The 21,499-nt window shown below is 38.3% G+C and overlaps 1 protein-coding gene across 1 annotated transcript in view; it reads right to left on the reverse strand.

Moving 5' to 3' along the window:
• The window catches only part of TMEM132C (transmembrane protein 132C), a 540,167-nt gene that overhangs the window by 22,235 nt on the left and 496,433 nt on the right, over window positions 1-21,499 (reverse strand). Inside the window, exon 6 of the mRNA XM_074205334.1 lies at window positions 316-521. Coding sequence (XP_074061435.1) covers window positions 316-521 — 206 coding nt within the window. The remainder of the gene's footprint in view (window positions 1-315; window positions 522-21,499) is intronic.

A 21,499-nucleotide genomic window follows, 5' to 3' on the forward strand; every position in this document is an offset into this window, starting at 1 on the left:
CTTTGTGAGGAAGATATTATCTCTTATTTTACAGTTGAGGAAATTGAGACAAACAGGGATTAAGTGACTTTCCCAGGGTCACACTGTAAGTTAAGTATTTGAGGGTGGATTTGAACTGACATCTTCCTACTCCAGAGTTAGAGCTCTATCTAACATCTACCAGTCATCTTATTCAATTGTCAAATCTTGAGTGAGCAACTACTATGTAGATGTTATTGTGTGAGGTGCAGGAAATAATGAAACAAAGACTGACATGCAAGAAGTGAGCACTGGCAGAGTGGAGACAAGAGCATGTGCTGATATGTATGGTCTAACCTCTTATTGGAAACGATGGGCACTCTCCAGGCCTTGACTTGGCTCAGCTCAGTGTCAGAGATGTCGATTTGGAGGGGCAGACGGGGCACCCAGACGGTGATGTGAAGGGGGGCACTCAAATATTGATAGGTGAAATTCACAAGGGCATCCACCTTCCCTTTAATTTCTTTTCCATTGACGAAAACATAGTCACATCGGTCTGACACCTAAAGAAAGAGAGAAAGGGAGAAAAGGCAAATGATTAATGGGGACCAAGATGTTATCTCTCATCTTCCCTTAGTATAACAGGATAGGTGCTTCTCAAGGAAAAAAAATGGAAAGTTACCCCAATCTAATGCATGAACCACAAATCTCTCTCAAGTTGTCAGCATTGGGAATGGCTAAATTTGGCACGAGATCTCTAGTAAATGTCCAGATAATGTGAAATTTCCACCACTGCTTGTGTTTTGCTTCTTTCATTTCATGTAATTCTGCTTTTTGTCAAAGTAGATCATAGAATACTCTAGTGACAATGTCACTTATTTTCTATCTCTATGAATCTTCATGAGATAATATTTGTAAAGTGCTTAGTGCAGTATCTGGCACAATGTCATTTAATAATTTCTTGTTCCTTTCCCGCTTCATTTGAAAGCATTCTATCATGTTTCCTCCTTCCAGGTCCTGGATTGCCTCCCAGGGTATATTTCTTTTTCTTAAAAATGTAAATTATTTGTTAAAAACATCTATACTATATAATTGTTATATATTATTATATTAATGCATTTTGGTCAACATAGTAATACAATGTTCAACTCCATTAATAACATATTATATTAAAATATTATAACATATTAAAAGCATGTTATACAATAATATGTTATGTTAATATAATAATCATCATATGATAAAATTTTAATATAAATTAAGATTAAATTATAATTACATTAATATATCATGATATCAAAATGAAAATTAATTGAATTATATATAATGAACATTTAGAATGAATAACAGATGATTGTTATTATGACAGTTATTAATATATCATATAATTCACTGTATTTAATGATCTAATAAGTATTTAATACTATTATAGTATTAAATATTATATAACTTTATCATATATATTAAATTATCATAGTATGTAATATTAAACATAATGGTATAGTGGATAGAAAACTGTTTTTGGAACCAGGAAGATCTAAGGTTCAAGCCCTGCTTCTCATACCTATAAGCTGTGTGACCCTGGGCAAATTATTGAGCCTCCCCAGGGCTTTATAAAATTCTCTAAGGCCACAAGTTTACTAGAAAGTGTTGACGTGTGGCGGTGAAGACAATTTCCTAATGCGGTAGTTCTTAATACAAATGAAATCATAGTCCCTTTCTCGTATTCCCTACAATCTACTTCAAATGTAGCAACTTAGTAAAACTTACTTTGCAGCTATTGGCGTATTGATAAGGAAATTTTAGCACATTGTTATTATTTTTCAGGGTATGCAAAGTGATACTAGAGATAGGACACTGGCTTTCCAATCAGGGGATCTGGATTTGAAGTCCTGCCTCGATACTTCCTAATTCTGTGTCCTTGGGGAAATCATTCAACATGGTAGACCCCAGTGTTCTCTTCATAACCTATTGGATAAAGAGCTGTCCTCACAACCCAGACGACCTTGAAAGTCCTACCTTAGACATTTACTATCCATGGGACCCTCTCACATAGTTAGCCTCTCACAGTGTTCTTGGAAGGCTTATGCATGATAAGTTGTAAAAAAGAATGCTGATCTGCATTGGTCCAGGGAGTTTGTTAGGCTAATGACATCATAGGTCCAGTCCTCATCTCCTGTCCCTAAAACAAGGGATCTGACTTAGCCAAGTTCTTAAGTCCCTTCCAAGACTTCAGATTAGGACCCTGTTATCCTCTGCTTGCAAGGCATGAAACATTGCATTCTACTCAGGTAGCTACTGATTGATGAGCTAAATGTGTTCCTGACTTGATGCAATTTCTATCAAAGTCAGCTCTTTACTGGCCTTTGTGAACTGGGCAGACAGAGCTGGAATAAGCCATATATGCAGGAGGTAGGATTTTCACCTTGAGTCCAGGGCAACCATTCTCTCTAGTACTGAGGAAGCACAGTTGGTGTGGACAGATATGGGCAAATTTTCTGGAAGATAGCCAGGGGCAGGGAAGAAGTAGGTGGTGGTGGTGGGAAGAATGGGATTAATTTCTTCCCCAATAACCAAGATCAATTTTTTAAATGTTTACATTTTGATTAAAGACATAAACTAATTTTAGACACCACGAGTAAATTTGTCATTAGCATGTAAATACTGTCCTGAAATCTAAGCAAGCATTAGCATAATAGCCGTGTAAGAGTTATATCAGTAATCACTTCTTTAATCAATGTTGTAATTTACAGATCATTGACTTTTCTCATTTATTACCTTTCTGAGCACTAGGGGGGAAGGAATCCAACCACTCCAGAATATATAAATAATTAAGAGCAATGCAGAGAGTATGAAGTAGCTGCGTAGGATAAAGTCATTGTCAGCTCTATTCCTAAAGGTGTCATAAACGTCTGGGGAGATCTAAGGGCACATTAATCATACAGTAAGTGGCTTGCAATGGGTGCTGTTGCATTCCTAAATGAGCTGCCAGGTCTACAGACTCCAACAAAAAAAACCCTATAGACATTCCCACTCCATTTATTTCATCCCTAGGAACCACTTTCAGGTTCTGTGTGATGAATTTTATTGTTTGCCAGCCTGAGACTTGGTCTGCACCATCATTTGCTCTCCCAGTGACTGGTCCTGCTTCAGCCAATTGAACAATGCTCATTGAAAGGCAACATGATGACTCAGTGGTCAGTTGTCCACAGTAATCATGGTTTGGCCAGACTGATGGTAAGCTCAAAGGTATCTGCCCAGTATGCCCCTTCAGTTATCCCATAACCATGAATGCTTTTGTAGGATCTCAGAATCTCAGGGTTAGAGGGAAACACATCAATGGTCTAGTGCCATCACTTCTTGAACAAGAATCCTTATGTTGACACAGAGACAATCATTGGATTTTTGCCTGAAGACCTCCAGTGAGAAAGAGCTCACTAGCTTTGGTCCAACGGAAAGAGCTCTGGGAGTTGGAATTCAAAGCTATTCTTTGATGCCTGTCACCAGCAAAACCTTAGGCAAGTCATTTTACCTTCTTAAGTCTATTTCATTATCTGTAAAATATGAAGACTATACATGGAAAACCTCTTAAGTCCCTTCCAGCTTTATAGTTTTATGATCCTATGAACCTCCACAGGCAATTCATTCCACTTTGGGATTGTTCTGGTTATGAGGAAAGTTCCTGCCACATCACCCCACCCCCTAGATTTGCCTATTTCCCCATCCATTGTTCTATTGAAGCCAAAAAAGAATAGGCCAGAGAATCAAATTTAGAATTGGGAGGAATCTTTAAATGTCAACCCCATAATATTATGGTTGAGGAAACTAAAGAGCAGAGAACATCAGGGACTTACCTAGGATCAAGAGCTAAGCATTTATTTGTGTCAACACTAAAACCATCTTCTGCATCCTAATCCAGGGCATAGAAGATAAATCCTATATGCTAAACTCCCCCAGCTCTCCCAATCTACTTCCTCTTCCCAGTCTTCTAAATGTTTGAAGATAATTATCATGTCTTCCCAATCCTTTTCTTCTCCTGGCTAAAACTTCTTGGTTCATTCAAGGGATCCTCCTCATCAGATTCCAATATCCTTTTGACATAAATCTCTCTGTCCTAAGCATCCTAGGGAGTGACTGATACTGGCTTTCTAACAGGCTTACATCAATATTTTTATTTATAAAGTGCTTAGTATAATATCAGAAACTATATAAAAATTGTCTATTCCCTTCTCCCTCACCCCCACTTTGCTCCTAGCCAGAGTAACACTTGTCCACCAAATGAGAACAAGGAAAACAATTACTTTACTTTTCTTCCTTTGGCCTCTCTAGAGGCCGGCTGCCTTGTTGGGTTAGTACAATTGATATGAGGCCTGGTAAATGCTTGCCATTTATTTGCAAGTTCATTCATAGAACTGTAATTATGAAAATCACTCTATTGTGTAGTTTGAGGTCTAAAGAAAACTTTTTGTCTGTAATTTTTCATTTAGCACTTGGCTGCATACAGCTTTGCACAACTTTGTTCAGTTGAGTCCAGTCATCCTGACCCCATTTGAGGTTTACTTGGCAAAAATACTGGAATGGCTAGTCATGTCTTCTCCAGATCATTGGACAAATGAGGAAATTGAGGCAAACAGGGTTGAGTGATTTGCCCAGGGTCACACAATTAGTAATTGTCTGAAGCTGGATTTGAACTCAATTCCCCCTTGGTTTACTTTCCCTCTTTTGTTTACTTTCCTCTATTCAAATATTTAGCCTTAGTTTAATTTAATAAGTTCTGTTGAGGCAATTCCACACTTAAATCCAATTCACATACAAGTCAAGACATCACCATTTGATGCCACTGGTCCTCTGAGAAAGAAGGATGAATAATAACTCCCAGTGAGGCATTCAGGTTCAGAATCTGGGGAGTTGAAGTCATCCTCTTGAGTCTTCTCGGTTCATCACCCTCTACAATCTATTACTGCGTGATGTGTATGCTAGCCTCATAACATCTTCTACGTGTTCTCCACTCCCACAGTCAGCTTTCTAATTCAGACCTTCTTCTCCACTTGCCCCTACACTTCTAATTAGTCTCCCTGCTTTCCATCAATTAACTAATTAAAAAAGCAATTACTATGTGCCAGTCATCCTGCTAAACCCTGAAGATACAAAGAGAAGTAAAAACAGGGCCTGCCCTCAAGAAATTCAGTCCTTCCCATCTCCAAACCATCATCCAGGCAGCAGGGAAAATAATATTCTGAAAGCACATGACCAATCTTACTACTTCCCTACTCAAAAACAAGGAATTACATCTATGAGAAAATGCAAACTCCACTGAGGTCTTCTCTAAACTGACTCTCATTTTCCTTTTCTTCTCTGACTTCTTTTAAAACCCAACTAAAATGTCACCTTCTCCAAGATCTTTCCCAGTTCAGCTTCATTTCGGTACCTTCCTCCTGAGGCTATCTCCAATTAATCCTGTCTACAGCTCCCTTGGTTTAAGAGATTACATGTGGTCTCCCCCATGAGATTGTAATCTCCAGGAGAGCCAGGGACTACTTTTGCCTTTTTTAGCATCATCAGTGCTTGGCCCAGTGACTGGCAGGTAGTAGTGTTGACTGATTTCCTAGGGTTTATTTCACAATGGCCCCAGCCATTTTGGCCGAGCAAGTCACTTAATCCAGTTTGCCTCAGTTTCCTCATCTGTCAAATGAACTGGAGAAAGAATGACAAACCATTGCAGTATATTTGCCAAGAAAACCCCAAATAGGGTCATGAGGAGTGAGAAAAACGACCGAACAACAAAAATTTCACATAACCTCCATCAAACACACTGTATTTCTGCCAAACTGTCTCATTATTTTGTACAGTCCCCCAAATATGACATTCTATCTCTCATTGCTGCTCTTTTGTTTAAGCTTTTTTTGGGATGCCAGCTATGCAAATGGCTTCCAAAACCTCTTCTGTGGGTAATAGATCACTCTAAGCTGTTATTTCAACTTTTCCTTTAAAAAGTCCAAAGCAATTAGAAGGAGGGATAGCTTAGAGACATCAGATCCAATCCCTTCCATTTCCTAAAGAGGAAACTGAAACTTAAGGTGGTTAAATTACTTTTATATAGAGTCACAGGGGGAGGATAAATAGCAGAGCTGAGTTTCAAACTCCCTTCTTCCTCCTTCAAATTCAGTTTCCTTTATACAATACTATTCTGTCTTCCTCAGCAGAGTGGGAAGAGAAGATCCCTGACTGGAGTGATGAGTTCTCCAGTCCCAGGTCTATAGTCAATCAATCATGCAATCAGATATTTATTAAGAACCTACTGTGTACCAGAAACTGTACTAGGTACTGGAGATAAAAAGAAAAAAAAAGAAAGAAAAAAAAAAGAAAGAAAGACAGAAACAATCTGCTATTTTTAAACTAGTATTTTTTTGGGTGATACATGTGAAAATATAAGTGAATCCTGAACAAAGGCAAAATTAATTAGCTATAAATTGCATTCATTAAAATGAGGCAATTTAGAAAGGGAGCATAACAGTTGGTGTCATCAGAAAATGATATCTAAGACAGGACTGTCAAGTTTTGGGAGCAGGGACTGTTCCATCTTTGCCTTTGTATTCCCTGAACCCAATACAGTGTGCTATTTAAAGCGGTTTGATAATTACTTGTGTATTGATTAATGGATAGTGGGTTGATAGAAAAAAGGGAACCTGATAGAGTAAAATTCTCTGAGACAGAGGTGGAGAGGGAGTGCATTCCAGGCATACAAGAAAGACACAGAAATGAAAAAGAGAAGTGGAAGAGAAGGAAATAAGCATTTATTAAGCATTGACTGTATTTTAGACACTTTGCTAAATACTTCACAAATATTATATCACTTTCTGGAAGAGGTAATGTCTTGTGTGAGGTAATGTCTTGTGTGAAGAACAGGGAAGCTAATTTGGCTAGACAATAGAACATTTGAAAGAATGGTTGGGACCAAATTTAAAGGGAACAGAGGAAAATTTATTTTGTATTTGCAATGAATTTAAATATATTTAATTAATTTAATTTAATTAATATTTGCTATGATTTTAATTTATATAATTTAAAATGTGTATTTATTTAATTATAATTGCAATTAATTGTGATTATTTTAATTAATTTAGTTTAATTACTTTTGCATTTGATTTTTGGCAATAGGAAGTCATTGTAGCCTATTGAGTAGAGGAGTAACCTGATCAGGTTGTTACTTTAAAAAAAATCCCTAACTGACTTTGTGACCTTGGATAATCATTTTATTTGACTTGTTTTTGGTTTTCCCATTTGTATAATGGATTGCAAGTTTGTGCTCCATGATCTCTAAGCTTCCTTCTAGGTCTCAAAACAAACATGCAAATAGCCCCCCCTCCCACATTTTTCTAAGTGATTAAATAAAGCTTTCTACAACCCACAAAATCATTTCATCTTAAAGATTAATAAGATCTATTGCTTATAGCTGTGGAATTCTATAACCTTCTTGCCCTATCCCTATACCCCGATTATCCTCCACTCCCCAACCATCTTGTCATTTTGCAAGACCCATTAGTTTGTTGGGTTTTTTTTTTTAGCTTTTGCAAGGCAATGGGGTTAAGTGACTTGCCCGAGGCCACACAGCTAGGTAATTATTAAGTGTCTGAGGTCACATTTGAACTCAGGTCCTCCTGACTTCAGGGCCCGTGCTCGATCCATTGTGCCACCTATAGCCACCCCAAGAACCATTAGTTTTTAAATTATATCTAAATGACTTTTAGATCTGTTTCTCCAAGGGGAAGCTAAGTGGCAGTGGATAGAGCACCGGCCCTGGAGTCAGGAGGACCTGAGTTCAAATGTGACCTCAGACACTTAATAATTGCCTAGTAGGGTGGCCTTGGGCAAGCCACAACCCCATTGCCTTGCAAAAACCTAAAAAATAGATATGTTTCTCCTTCTTCATCTTTATTACCAATATGATAGTTACATTGGAGAAAAAAAAACCCCAAACAAAAAGAAAACCCAGGCATCCATTAGGGTATAAGGTATTTTAACCGTGATAGTTAAATTGCCATCTTCTTTGAAGTAGCATTAATTACTGTAGAATTGTTTCAATGGGAAGAAAGGTAGGAGTGGGTGGCTTTAGTCTCCAGAATTGTTTTCCTTGTCGTTCTGGTACTTCAACAATTTAGGTAGGAAGTACAGATTACAAATTGAGTGCAAGCTGGCAAGCTAGAAAGCGAAGTTAGAGAGAAACCGAAAACTGGCATCGTGAGCCTGTTACTGTTTTTCAAATTGGGCAGGAGTGAACAAGGACAATGGGGGGAAAGCACAATAAACCACTTTGTGCTTTTTCTATCAAGGACCCCATCTGGCAACTCAAGGCTCAGTTGCCATGGAATCCGGCCCACATCATCTTCAGGTTGGTTGGTGGTTTCTAGAACATGCCACTGATGATACTTTGATGCCATTAAGGAGGAAATAGAGTGGCCCTACTCATTCTAAAAACCCCGATGAAGGGCAGCAACCTGCCAACCCCAGTTTTTTAGTCCCTCTTTCTTCCCTACTATCTCCCAAAGAATACTGTTTAAATGAGGGAATAATGTGACTTCAGTGTCATCTATTTCATCTCAAGATCAGGTGAAAAACAAAGGCATACTCCCTTTAATTTTGACCTTTAGATTAATGCGTGTATCTTGCTTCTGATTGTCACTCTCCTGCTCCTACTTCTAGAATTACTGTCATTAATAAGAATAATAGCTTGCTTTTATATGGTAGCTTAAGGTTTGCCTAGTATTTTTACCTAGTATTAAATCATTTCATCTTTCTAACAATGCTGTGATTATCATCTCAGATTTACAAAGTAGAAAATAGAGAGCAGTCAAGTGACTTGCCTAGGGTCACAAAGGAACTGTCTCCTCCTTCCTTGGATAGAGCTCTGGACTCAAAGAGAGGACAATCTGGGTTCAAGTTGCACCTAGGGCACTGTCATTAGTAATAAAAATAATAATAGTTCATATTTATATAGCAGTTTAAGGTTTGCAGAGTACCTAACCTAATGTTAAATCATTTGATTCTTCTTTTTTTTTAATTTCTTTTTCTTTCTTTCTTTCTTTTTTTTTTTTTGCAAGGCAGTGGGGTTAAAGTGGCTTACCCAAGGCCACACAGCTAGGTCATTATTAAGTGTTTAAGGGCAGATGTGAACTCAGGTCCTCCTGACTCCAGGGCTGGTGCTCTATCCACTGAGCCACCTAGACACCCCCACTTGATTCTTCTAAGAACTATGATGATCATCTCCAATTTATAAAACAGGAAATAGAGAGCAGTCAAGTGACTTGCCCAGGGTCACAAAGCTATTTTGTCTTCTCCTTCCCTGGAGAGATATCTGGACTCAAGAACAGGAAGGCCTGTGTTCAAGTTGTACCTTTGACACAGAGTAGCTGTATGACCTTGGTCAAGTAACTTAATCCCTCTAATTTATTCTCTGTCCCCCAATCTCTCAAGACAACTGCCTTAGACCAGAAATTGAGAAGCTGCAGACTTGAATTTGGTAAGAATTTCTCATTGGGAGTTTTTATATAAATTAAATCAGAGGTCAGATCTTTATCTAGATTTTGTATTTACTTAAATGTGTGTCTTATTTATCATGAGAGAATGTCAGCTCCTTGAGGAACAGAGACTCATTTTTTGCCTCAGTGTTGCTGATAAATATTTGTGTATTGATTAGATAGTGGTTGAAGAGGCGTCTGATGTAAAATTCAGTTCAGCAGATCCTGGAAAGAATATGTATATGTTGATGAAATAATGGAGACTAGGAAATGCTGAGGTAGCTAGCTGGGTCGTGTAGCAAATAAAGAACCAGGAGTCAGGAAGAACTGAGTTCAAATCCAGCCTCAAACACTAGCAGTGTGATGATGGGCATGTCACTTCATCTGGTTTGTCTCAGTTCCTTCATTTGTCAAATGAGCTGGAGAAGGAAAGAGAAACCATCCCAGTGTCTTTGCCAAGAAAGCCCCCACCAAAAAGAGGTCATAAAGAGTCTGATATGACTGAAACGAATGAACAACAACAGTAACCTCTCAGTTTTTTTGTGAGGATCAAATATATTATATATAATATATATTTATTGCTTTTAAAATATTATGAAGCTAAATTGTTAATTATTAATGCTTGTTGATTATTATTGCTATCACGTCTGAAATATTTGCCATGGTGTATTTTTTGTTACTGTTAAAGCGAAAACTTTGGGCGGGGGAGACATGTCAGCATGCTACTGCCATAATTTATTTGGAAGGAAAGTCCATAAATGAACTGATATGAATGGCATGCTTATTCCTATTCCATCTTGTCTCCAACCATAGTGGAAAGGTCTATGATTTTTGATTCTGAAGTTCTATTGGACACAGATTTACCTTTGTTGGTCGTCTGATTATTTGAGCATTTACTAGTTTTCTCTGACCCTCAATATTTTGAATAGTCAAAAAGAAGAAACTGATCCTGTGATTTGGCCATCTTCACAATCTGATTTTTATCAAGTCCCTGCTGTGCCATCTTCCATGTGGAATTCCACACTATTCCATGTCATGCCATCTCATCCTACCGTGTTCTATCCTTTCCTATTTTGTACCATTCACCTCATCCATTTCATCCCACCCCATCCCACCCCATCCCACCCCATCCCACCCCATTCCATCCAGTCCCATCCCATTCTTTGCCAGGCTTTCCCATCTGGTGCCCTTCCATTAGATCCATGACCATCCCAATGCATCTAATTCTATTCCATCCTCTTTTTCTCCATTTCACCCCTTCCTAATCCATCCAGTTCCACCCCAATCCCTTCCATTTTATTCCTTTGCTTCCCATCCTATTTCCATTTATTCCATTTTCACTTCCCACCCAACCAGGCGATACCATTGGACTTCTAGTTCCTGTTTTTGGCTTGTCCTCGGCTGAACATGGAGGCAAAATTCCCTCTGGCTATGAGCTGGTCCCCCAATGTACTAACATAATTAAGAACATGGGGTTCACTGGAGAAAGGATGCCATCTTCTTCCCATGACTCCTCATATACCAGCAGGGAGCTCCCAGCTCTGCCAAGAGAAGCATGGCCATGGGAGATTTTCTGTATATTTTATTATTCTTTTAAAGAAGAGGGGAAAAAAGCCCAAAGTATATTCAATGTGCTCCATCTAGAATAAAAGTACCATTTTAATGATTTCCTTAGCTCAGAGTCCTGAAGTCTGATGGGGATAGTTGCCAAGGCAACTATGTTATGCCCCAGTGTGGTAAAACGATGCCCAAATAAACTGGGTCATGGAGTCTCTAGTCTTGCCCCTCCCCTCATTACAAGTTGGGACTTACCTTTGCCAGGCTAGCGTGGTGTTCTTCCTCTGAAGAGCTGGTCTGGGTTCTAATAGGGCAAAAGTCCCTTTGACTTTGTCTTTTATAGTCCCTACCCTCATGAAGACTCTGACCTCAGGGCATGGTCAGAATACAGGCCATATGCCCAGGGAAAAAAGGCTTTCCTTTCAACTGCAAATGAAGTCAGATCCAGTGCATTTGCTTCATTTTGCTTCAAACTACTAGATGTTTGAACATAAGCTCTCACGGCTCTTCTCTCACTTCTGTACCATAAACCAGACCGTCCTTTGTTAGTAGCTCATATCAGGAAGCAGTGTGGGATGACAGGAAATGTACTGGTTCTGGCAGCAGAAGACCTAAGTCACATCCAACACCTGAGATTCCCTTCCGGTGTGATCTTGAATCATTTATTCCTCTTCACTGGGATTCACTTTCCTCATTTATAATTGGGGATATTGGGCTGGATGGCCCTTGAGGCCTGATGCAATTTGTACAAGGCTAGAAGACTTCAAATGGATGAAACAAGCAAGACTTTACTAGTCTAAGTACTAAGTGTTGTACTAATCACTGGGAATACAAAGATGTAAAACGATAGAGTTCCTGCCCGCAAGTGACTTAGGATAGAATAGGGAAAGAAAAAATGGTCTAAGCAACTAGTCATGAGGGAAGGGAGCATTTTTGACTTGGAAAGTGGAAAGAGGACAAGGGAAGGAAGGTAGAGAGTGGTATGATCCTTAGGAATAGCAAATTTTAAGACAGTTTATACATACATATATCTATATCTATCTATCTATATCTATCTATCTATCTATCTATCTATCTATCTATCTATCTATCTATCTATCTATCATCTATACAGAACTAGGTGGAGATGAAGAATGAGAATTCCAAACATGAGCAGAGTGACTTCCCCACTTACTGGATCTTGGATCCAAAAAAAGTCAAATAGGGAGGTCTAGTGTTGTGGGTCCTGGTGCAGGTGGGTAGGAGCAGGTCAGCAAGGCAGTTAGATAATGATCATTAGAATAACATCATAGCAACCCTGAGAAGTAGAGGCTATTATTATCTCTATTTTACATACAAGGAGCCTGGGTTTCCTTTTAGGTTAGGTGACTGAGTCTGGATTTAAACTGAGATCTTCTTGTACAGTACTTACATAGGCAGTTAATAAAAGTTTGATGGTTGACTGATTGATCAACCTTAGGCCCCAAACTCTATCCACTGAACTACCGTGATGCTTTGTTAAGATGCTATGGGACGGGGCAGCTAGGTGGCACAGTAGATAGAGCATGGGGCCTGGAGTCAGGAGGACCTGAGTCCAAATGTGACCTCAGACACTTAATAATTACTTAGCTATGTGGCCTTGGGTGAGCCACTTAACCCCATTGCCTTGCAAAAACCTAAAAAAAAAATAAGATACTACAGGAAGGGGCTGTAGATGGCTCAGTGGATAGAACACCAGTCCTGGAGTCAGGAGTACCTGAGTCTCAGATACCTAATAATTACCTAGCTGTGTGGCCTTGGGTAAGCCACTTAACCCCATTGCCTTGCATAAACCTATTAAAAAAAGATGCTATGGGAAGATGACTGAATGGTTGTATGGGAAAGAAAGCTTGTAGGGCAAGAGCTCCAAAAATGATCATATCAACTTCTCCAGGGTCCAGGGCGTGAAAGCACAAAGACCTGGTATGGAGGTTTAGCTCTATTCCTGGGCAGAGGGTGTGATCCTGGAGGGGAGGAGCAGATCATAGACTCACAGAATTTAGAAATGATAGAGTCCTTAAGAGATGATCTCATCAAACACCTTCAAATGCTTGCAACAGGCACTTAATAAATGTCATTTAACTGAACTACCTGAAGTAACGGGGGTGGGGGGATTTCAATGAACCTTTTGACTCCCAAGCCAGTGCTTTCTGCCCTCCTACCTAATACCATAGAAATGAGGTAATTCCAGATCTTGAGATAACTTCAATTTGAGAACTTTTCTCTGAGAATGAAAAAAAATTCCTAAAATCCCTCCCTTGTGCCTCATTTTGCTTCCTGCCTCATATTATTTCTTCTGACCTCTCAGACACAGAACTGGATATAATATGGAGTTGGTGAGGGTAAGAACAAAAGAAAGGAAGAATACCCTCCATTTCTTCTTTCTCACCCTGAATCCTCCCTCAAAGCTATATTAAAGTAATTTCTTTTCTTTTCCTCACATTCTCTATCAATCTAACTTCCTGACCCATGGATCATTTCAAGCTTCTGAAAGATGATCGTGGATATTAAAAGTTTTTAAAGCTAAGTTTTTCCAGTCCTATAAAGGCATGCCCTCCTCTACAATGTAGTAATTCACATTTCAAATAACATTCCTCCTAGGGCATTTAAAAGTCCTTCACAATCTGGCTCAGGTCCATGTTTCCCGGCTCATTTCATATTACCATTTCCTTTCTCATATTCCATGCTCCAGTCAAACTGGTCTGCTTGTAGTTCTTCATTCATGTTATGCCCCTTCCCCTTGTGCCTTGATACAGGTTATTTACCAATGCTTGGAATATATTCCTGCCTTTGGATTCTGTGACCTTTTCTACTTGAGACATTCAGAGTTAACAATCAGAGTTAACAATGTTCAATACCTACCTGAAGCATAAATCTTTTCTGTAGTGCTCTTAATAATATATGGAACTGAAGGGGTGTTTCCATATCCCCCCGCAATTATTATACCATAATCAATATAAAGGATTGGGGATGGATCTTAAACTGTGTAAACAAGATGATTTGTACCCAGGATAATCTTTTATGAGGTACTGATTAGGTTAAGAAAGAAAGCAATGTGATTAGTTGAGTGGATCGGCCTTCTCCATTGGACCTATGAATAGAAAATGAGATACAGCTACATTTTCAAATAACCTAATGAGAAAGAACTCTTAAGAATGGGACCTTTAGGCTCCTGAAATGGAATCCCTTTGGAAGAAGGAAAGAGTTTTTTCCTTTTTTCCTCTTTCTTTCCCTTTCCCAACCCTTCCCTAATGATCACTCATCAGAAATTGAACCAGCAGGAAAGCATGCATCTATTAGGAAACACACCAAGGACCATCCTCCCCTCCCCAAAGACAAAGGACATATAAAAATAATTTAAAAGAAGTAAACAGCCAAAAGAAACATGATTCTTTGTATTACAGAAGAATGTCATCTATGTTCTCTTCAATGTGCTTCCAATACCCAAGAGTGAATTCATCCTTTGGCATATATATATATATATATATATATATATATGCACACATATGTGTATGTATATATATATATGTATATATATATATACATATATATGTATATATATACATACATATATATATATATATACATATACACACATACACCTCAGTATCATTTTCTTGATCTACACTGTGTATATTTTGGGAGAGTGAAGCCCAAATTTTGGGGTTTGGCTAGTTATTGCCAATTATGGAATCTTAATAAACTTCTTTACTCAAAGCAAATTAGGTCTGAATGATAGATGATTTATGGGAAATACACTAGGGAGGGCTCATGGACAACAGTGTTCAAAACACAGCTGACAGAAAATAGTATTCAACTTCTCTCTAGGATCCTGTACTACAACTACAAGTAGAATTTGGGAAAGTAGACCCAGAGGGGGTCTTTCTTATGCATTAAAGCTCAAATACGATTTCTGGAGATTTTTGGTAATATAATTAAATGATGGGCTGACAATGGAACTCAAGCTGACTTGAGAAGTTGTCAGTGAATTCATGTTTGGAAACATAGATGGCATATTCATTCTATTTCTAGCAACATCTGTTAATGGAATCATGGTTCCTATATCACAATATGTAGTTTGACTCTATATCCTATTGTTATGTTGTTTAACAATGGTAAAATTTGCTGATTCATGAAGAAATAAACTTCTCCAAATTGGCTTTGGGGTTGTTACCATGAGTTCAACATAGACCTAAAATGGGGACTTGATATCTAGGTGGTTCCTAAGCATATAGAATACTGGGTTTGGAATTAGGAAGACCCATCTTTCTAAGTTCAAATCTGGTCCCAGACACCTATTAACTATATTATCCTGGGCAAGTCACTTAACCTTCTTTGCCTTAGTTTCCTCATCTGTAAAATGAACTGGCAAGGAAATTGCAAACCACTCCAGTATCTTTGCCAAGAAATCTCCAACAAAAAGTCAGACATATCTGAAATGACCACATCAACAGCAACAACAATATCAAAATCAACAACAAACTTTAGAGATAAAAGGAGCTTGGAGCTCAACCCCTTCATTTCACAAAGGAGGAAATTGAGACCCAGTGAGATTAAGCAAATTACTTAGGAGCCATAGGATGATAGAGGCAGAATTTGAACCAAATTTTGAAATTTAACCCTTTATTATCCATGCAAAGAGAAGTTTTAAATTCAAGGGAGAGGGAAAAAAACAAAGCTCAATTAAAATCAGATAGAGAAAATAAAACAGAAGACAGGATGGGGCTATTTGGAGACTGGCAGGCAGGTCTTCTTACCTAAAATAGAGAATACAGCAAAAAAGAATATACAGGGAAGGAAAATGTTATATAATCCACAAAGCAAAGAGTCAATCTTCTTGATAATAGTTGAATCAAGTCAGTGGAGACCTGGAGGAGAGGAGTTTCAACTTTTTTTCTCTAGAAACTCCCCTCTTCATCCTTCCAGTCCCAAAGGAATTCTAAGCATTTCCTCTCATGTACATATATAGTTTCCTTCTTTCTCTGCAGTTGATGGTTAGAACTTTTAATTTTAAGGAGGCATCTGATGCCATTTCAGCAGTTCTTTGATTCCTAAAGTGCATTACAGCTACTTTCCTGACATCTCTGGAGAAAGGGTGGGGGAGGCAGAAGGCGAGGGAGAGAGAAAAACAGGGCTAAGCAAAATTTCCAGTCCTCTCTTTCTTTTTTTTATTTGCCCCTTGCATCGAAGGCCACAGAGACTCCAAATGGTTGGATAGAATTTTGTTCTGTGATAAATCACACATTATCTAGCTGACAATGCAAAATGCTGCCTGGACTGGAAATGTCTCCTCACGCTCAGCTTCAGACCCCAAATTGCTCTGAGATCTGGCAGCTCTTGGCTGGCAGCTTGGCATGGTTCTGGGAAGTGGGCAGGTGGTGGTATTGGGGGCGGGGAGGGAGAGATGACAAGGTGCCACAAAACCTTTGGTCTGGGAGAAGCAGGATTTCTCTTCAAATTGAGTTGGTCATAAACTTGGAATAGCAAATTGAGTTTGTCAAATGGAAGTTCTGACATGGAGGGTCAAAATATGGGTGGTGAACAATAATACATGATATTTATACAGTGCTTTACATACATTTGAGCATCACTGCAGGGCTATGAAAAGGCACTGGAGGCATTAGCAACCTCATTTTACAGATGAGGAGACTAGAATATAGAGAGGATCATGAAAGCTATTTGCTCGTGGTTTCCCATGAAGAATCAAAGGCAGGTCTTTCGACATTACAAGACTAGTATTTCTACTCAAGTGACAGAGTTATCCTCCTCATTGCTTCCTCACTAGGGTGAAAATCTCTGAATTTGTGTATTTTGGTATTTCTCAGATCTTAACTTAATCTATTGCTTTCCATTGGTCCAGTAGCTCCACTAATGTGATATAGAGGGAAAGGAAAGACCCCTCTTTGCCACCTCCCTCAAAGGGTCCTTTCTCACAATGTACCTCTGTATCTGAACTACCCAATTTTCCAACTCAAATTGCAAAAATTCATCCAGCTGTTTCAAACCCCCAAGACATATGGTTCAGCCAATCTCAGCAGTCCTTTCTTGACCCAATCAATGAATTTCACAGTCCTAAAGGGATCATAGGGTCTGATATCTTCAAGCCTTATCTTGTGTGACCATATTCAGTGAGTACGTGTCCCAAAGCTGTCAACATGGGAGCTTGTCTTATACCCTACCCCAGTGGTGGGTATCAGATTCAAAAAGAAACAGAGGCCACTAAGACATCTCTAATGATCCCTGTGGGTCATGTTCTGACTTAATTTTAAAATGTAAGGTCATCTCAGTTTTAATTTCTTTTGCTAAATATTTCCTGATCACATTTTAATATGATTTTGGCCTCGACTGGGAGGGTTGTAGGTCACACATAATGGGTGGTATATTTGACAGCTCTGATTTACAATCTGATGCCTATACTTTAAGTTTCACGAACCTTTCCAAATCACTCTTCTCTGACAAGTATGGAGACTAGGAAACACACTGAAGTATCTTTGCTACCATAGGGACCAATCTCCTCTTGGTCTTTGTCCAAGTTTTTATTTCAACAAAAGAGAGGAGGCGGAGAAAAACTTTGAGTCTGGCAATGATAATTGTTTCTGAGTGCTGTGAGGTCATAAGGTGCCCACCCAACAGTTATGTCATTGATTTACTCATAGAAGCAACCTTATTTTCTCTTCATTGATGTCATTTCAGATTTGAGAGGGCATAGGGAAAAGACATATCCTTTTGATGGGGAATATTGTTATCTTGACCTTCTCCATTAACCTCTTAGGCTTGGAAACATTTTCCTATCGATACTTAAGAACCTAGAAGCCTCGGTTCTGGAGAAGGTGAAAAATTCAGCCCTTGTCTTATTGTCCATAACTGAGAAACAGAAGGTGAAAGATTTAAGTTCAAGGAGGGAAAAAAACCTGCAATTGGGACCAAACTGAGAAAGTGAAACAGATGATAGGATGGGGACATTTGGAGGCTAACAGTCAGAACTGTTTAGTGGGGCAATAATTCTATGTGTGGATGAGGCAAACAAATGGTTATAGGTAACAGATGCAATGAAAGTATATTCATCTGTCTCTCCCTGTCTCTCTTCCTCTCTATCTGTCTCTGTGTATCTCTGTCTCTGTGTTTAAGTCTCTGACTCTCTATCTCTCTGTCCAAATCACTCTCTCTTTTTCTACCTCACTGACGTGTTCATTTTTGCCTCCATTCCTTCACCTATTCTGTTCCCCTCACATGAAATACTCTTTTCCTTTTCTTTTTTTTGCAAGGCAATGGGGTTAAGTGACTTGCCCAAGATCACAAGCTAGATAATTATTAAGTGTCTGAGGTTGGATTTGAACTCAAGTTCTCCTGACTCCAGGGCCAGTGCTCTATCCACTGCACCACCTAGCTATCCTTTCCTTTCTTTTGCAAAAGCTTTACCACTTCTTCAGGGACCAATGCAAGTTTCAACTCCTTGGCTGACTTCCCTCAACTACTTCAGTTCCCTCCTTCACCTCTGACATGCTACTGCATTGCATTGTGAATTTTTTCCTTTTAATTAATATGACAGCATGATTACATTGTTCTCTACCCTTATTAGATTAATAGCAGTGTCACATGATGGTAAGACAGTCATAATCTTGAGATCATGGGTCTTGAATTAAAAGGGACTTTAGAGACCAATTCCTTCATTTTACAGATCAGGAAACTGAGTCACAGAGATCTTCAGTGACTTTGCTCAGGATTGTTTAAATAGGAAAGTCAGGAGACTTGAATTCTAATGTTGAATTTCTCACTAACTAGTTGTGTGACCTGGAACAAACTGTTTTACCTTTTTTAGGCCTCAGTTTCTTCATCTGTAAAAATGAGGTGTTGAATGAGAAGTTCTGAGGTTTCTTTTAGCTCTAAGATTCTATGGAAGTCCTTCTTTCTTGTCTTCCATGGTATTAGGCACAAAACGGACCTAATAAATAACTTCTCGATTGATTGTGTTCCATTTTGGTGTCTCAGTTCCAACTCACATGTAGCCCCGGTTGTATATGAGCAGGGGACCTTATAAAAGACAGAGGTTCTTGGGATGCCAGAGTGAGTATGCTAATACTTATTCTGATATACCATATATCTCCCTCTGCTATGACTATTTTGATATATTTACACTGTTGGCTGTTGTTGCTGCCATCTCACATATCCTTGCAATTTTGATTTGTAAATGAGAATGGCACTGATTTATGGCCCTCAGTTTCTTTGGTTTCCTCCTTGGATGTTGAATATACAAGTCATTATCTTTCCTAAGGCAACATTGATAAACTTGGTGCCAATGATCAGATACTAGTTGAACCAGTCACACTAGGTAGGAAAATGGTAGAAAAAACCAAAGGGATGAGCAAGGAGATAAGTAGAGAGGACAGAACCTGGACCTCAGTAAACAGGGAGCACATCTATACCCATTCTCTGGTAAGAAAAGAAAAATGTTGATATTAGCACCAGTTTGGTACAAGCCTAAGGGAGGGAGGGGCAGGAAGATGTTAAGAAACAGACTCAAGTGCTTTCCTCAGGATGTATCCTTGCTGGCAATAAGTTATCATTTCTTCGATGCTTGCATGGAGGCAAGTTTTATCTAAGAAAAATGCAGGGGGAAATCTTTTAACGCTGGCTGGGAAGAGGGTATGTCACACCATTAGGCAGAACCCAGGAAAGAAATTGGGATACATTGGAAGGAAACATGCATCCATTAAGCATCTACGGTATGCTAGGGACCATGTATTTTATAATTATTATCTCATTGGATCCCTACAATGATCCTATGAGGTAAGTGTTATTCTAATCTCCATTACACATATAATTATCCTAATCTCCATTATACATATAATTATCATATATATATGTAAATGATTTATAAGCCATTTATAGAATTTTTCTTTTCTTAACAGAGACGGTATAGAGATGCTCCCTGTTTACTGAGGTCCAAGTTCTGTCCTCCTTGCTTATCTCCTTGCTCATCCCTTTGATTTGGTTTATCATTTTCCTATTTAGAGACAGGTAGGTGCTGTGGTAGATAGAGAGCTAGGATTGGAGGTAGAAAGACCTGATTTCAAATCCAAATCCAGGTACTTACTAGAAATGTGATCCTAGATAATTCACGTTATCTCTAGCTATTTCTGTATCTTCAGTTGTAAAATTGGTAAAATATTTGATATTAACACCTTCCTTGTATGGTTATTGTGAGGATCAAGGGAGATAACACTATATATATATAAAATATATAAAATGTATATAAAATTGTATAGTATGTATGAGTGAGGAATAACATAATATACATATGTATATCTAATTTTATACAAAGTATATAGATTATAAATATATAACAAATAAAAATTTAGGTAACATTTTATGATTTGCAAAGTATAGCTACAGAGATATATAGATCAAAATTATCTCCATAATATAATTAATATATATATCCATACAGATAAAACAAACATTTATATATATTAGGATAAATAGTATGTATGTATTTATATGTATGTATGTATATATCAAATACAACAAAAATATTCATATAGCACTTGGTTTGCCAATTACTATGCATATATATTGATGGGCATATAATCATTATAACTGCTACCATTTATATAGCACTTTCTCTATCCGAGGCACAGGGCTAAGAACTTTTTACAATTATCATCTCATTTGATTCTTACAACAACTTTGGGAGGAAAATGTTATTATTAACCCCATTTCTCAGATGAGGAAACTGAGGCAAACAGGAGTTAAGTGATTATTGTCTGAGGTCAGATTTGAACTCAGGTCTTCCTGACTAGAGGTCCTGTACTCCATCCACTCTGCTACCTAGCACTACACACACACACACACACACACACACACACACACACACACACACAAACACACACACATGTGCATGTGCATGTACATGCATCAATGTATTTATACATGCATATATAAAATTATAAGTATGTGTTTGTGATATGTGTATGTATATAATCCACCTATAAACACAAATAATGTGTGCATATCAAATATATATGTACATAGTGATTTGCAAACCTTAAAATGATATATCAATATTTGTTGTTGTTTTTATAATTCTTTGAGAGCTGCATTCTGTTCTGGGCAGTCTGGGAGATAGCAACGTGAATAAGAGGAAGTCTTTGCTCTTATTGAACTTACAGAAAAAGAACACAGAGGCTTGTTAGAGACCTCAGAGATAATTCAGTTTGACATTGTCATTTTACAGATAAACTGAGTCCCAGAGGTGGAAAGTCATTTGTTTAGGGTTGGAATCATGGGGCAGAAACGTCAGCATCAGATCAGAGAGAAAAAGAGTAAAACGAATGAGGGCAATTCTTCTGAATGCAGTCTTTCCCTGTAGCCAACAAATAAACAAACAGATGTCCAGATTCTGATCTGCCTTGTACCCCTATATATTTTATGGTGTAGAACAAAAACCTTTC

This window comes from Macrotis lagotis, chromosome X (assembly GCF_037893015.1).
Source record: "Macrotis lagotis isolate mMagLag1 chromosome X, bilby.v1.9.chrom.fasta, whole genome shotgun sequence".
Taxonomy (NCBI): Eukaryota; Metazoa; Chordata; class Mammalia; order Peramelemorphia; family Peramelidae; genus Macrotis; species Macrotis lagotis.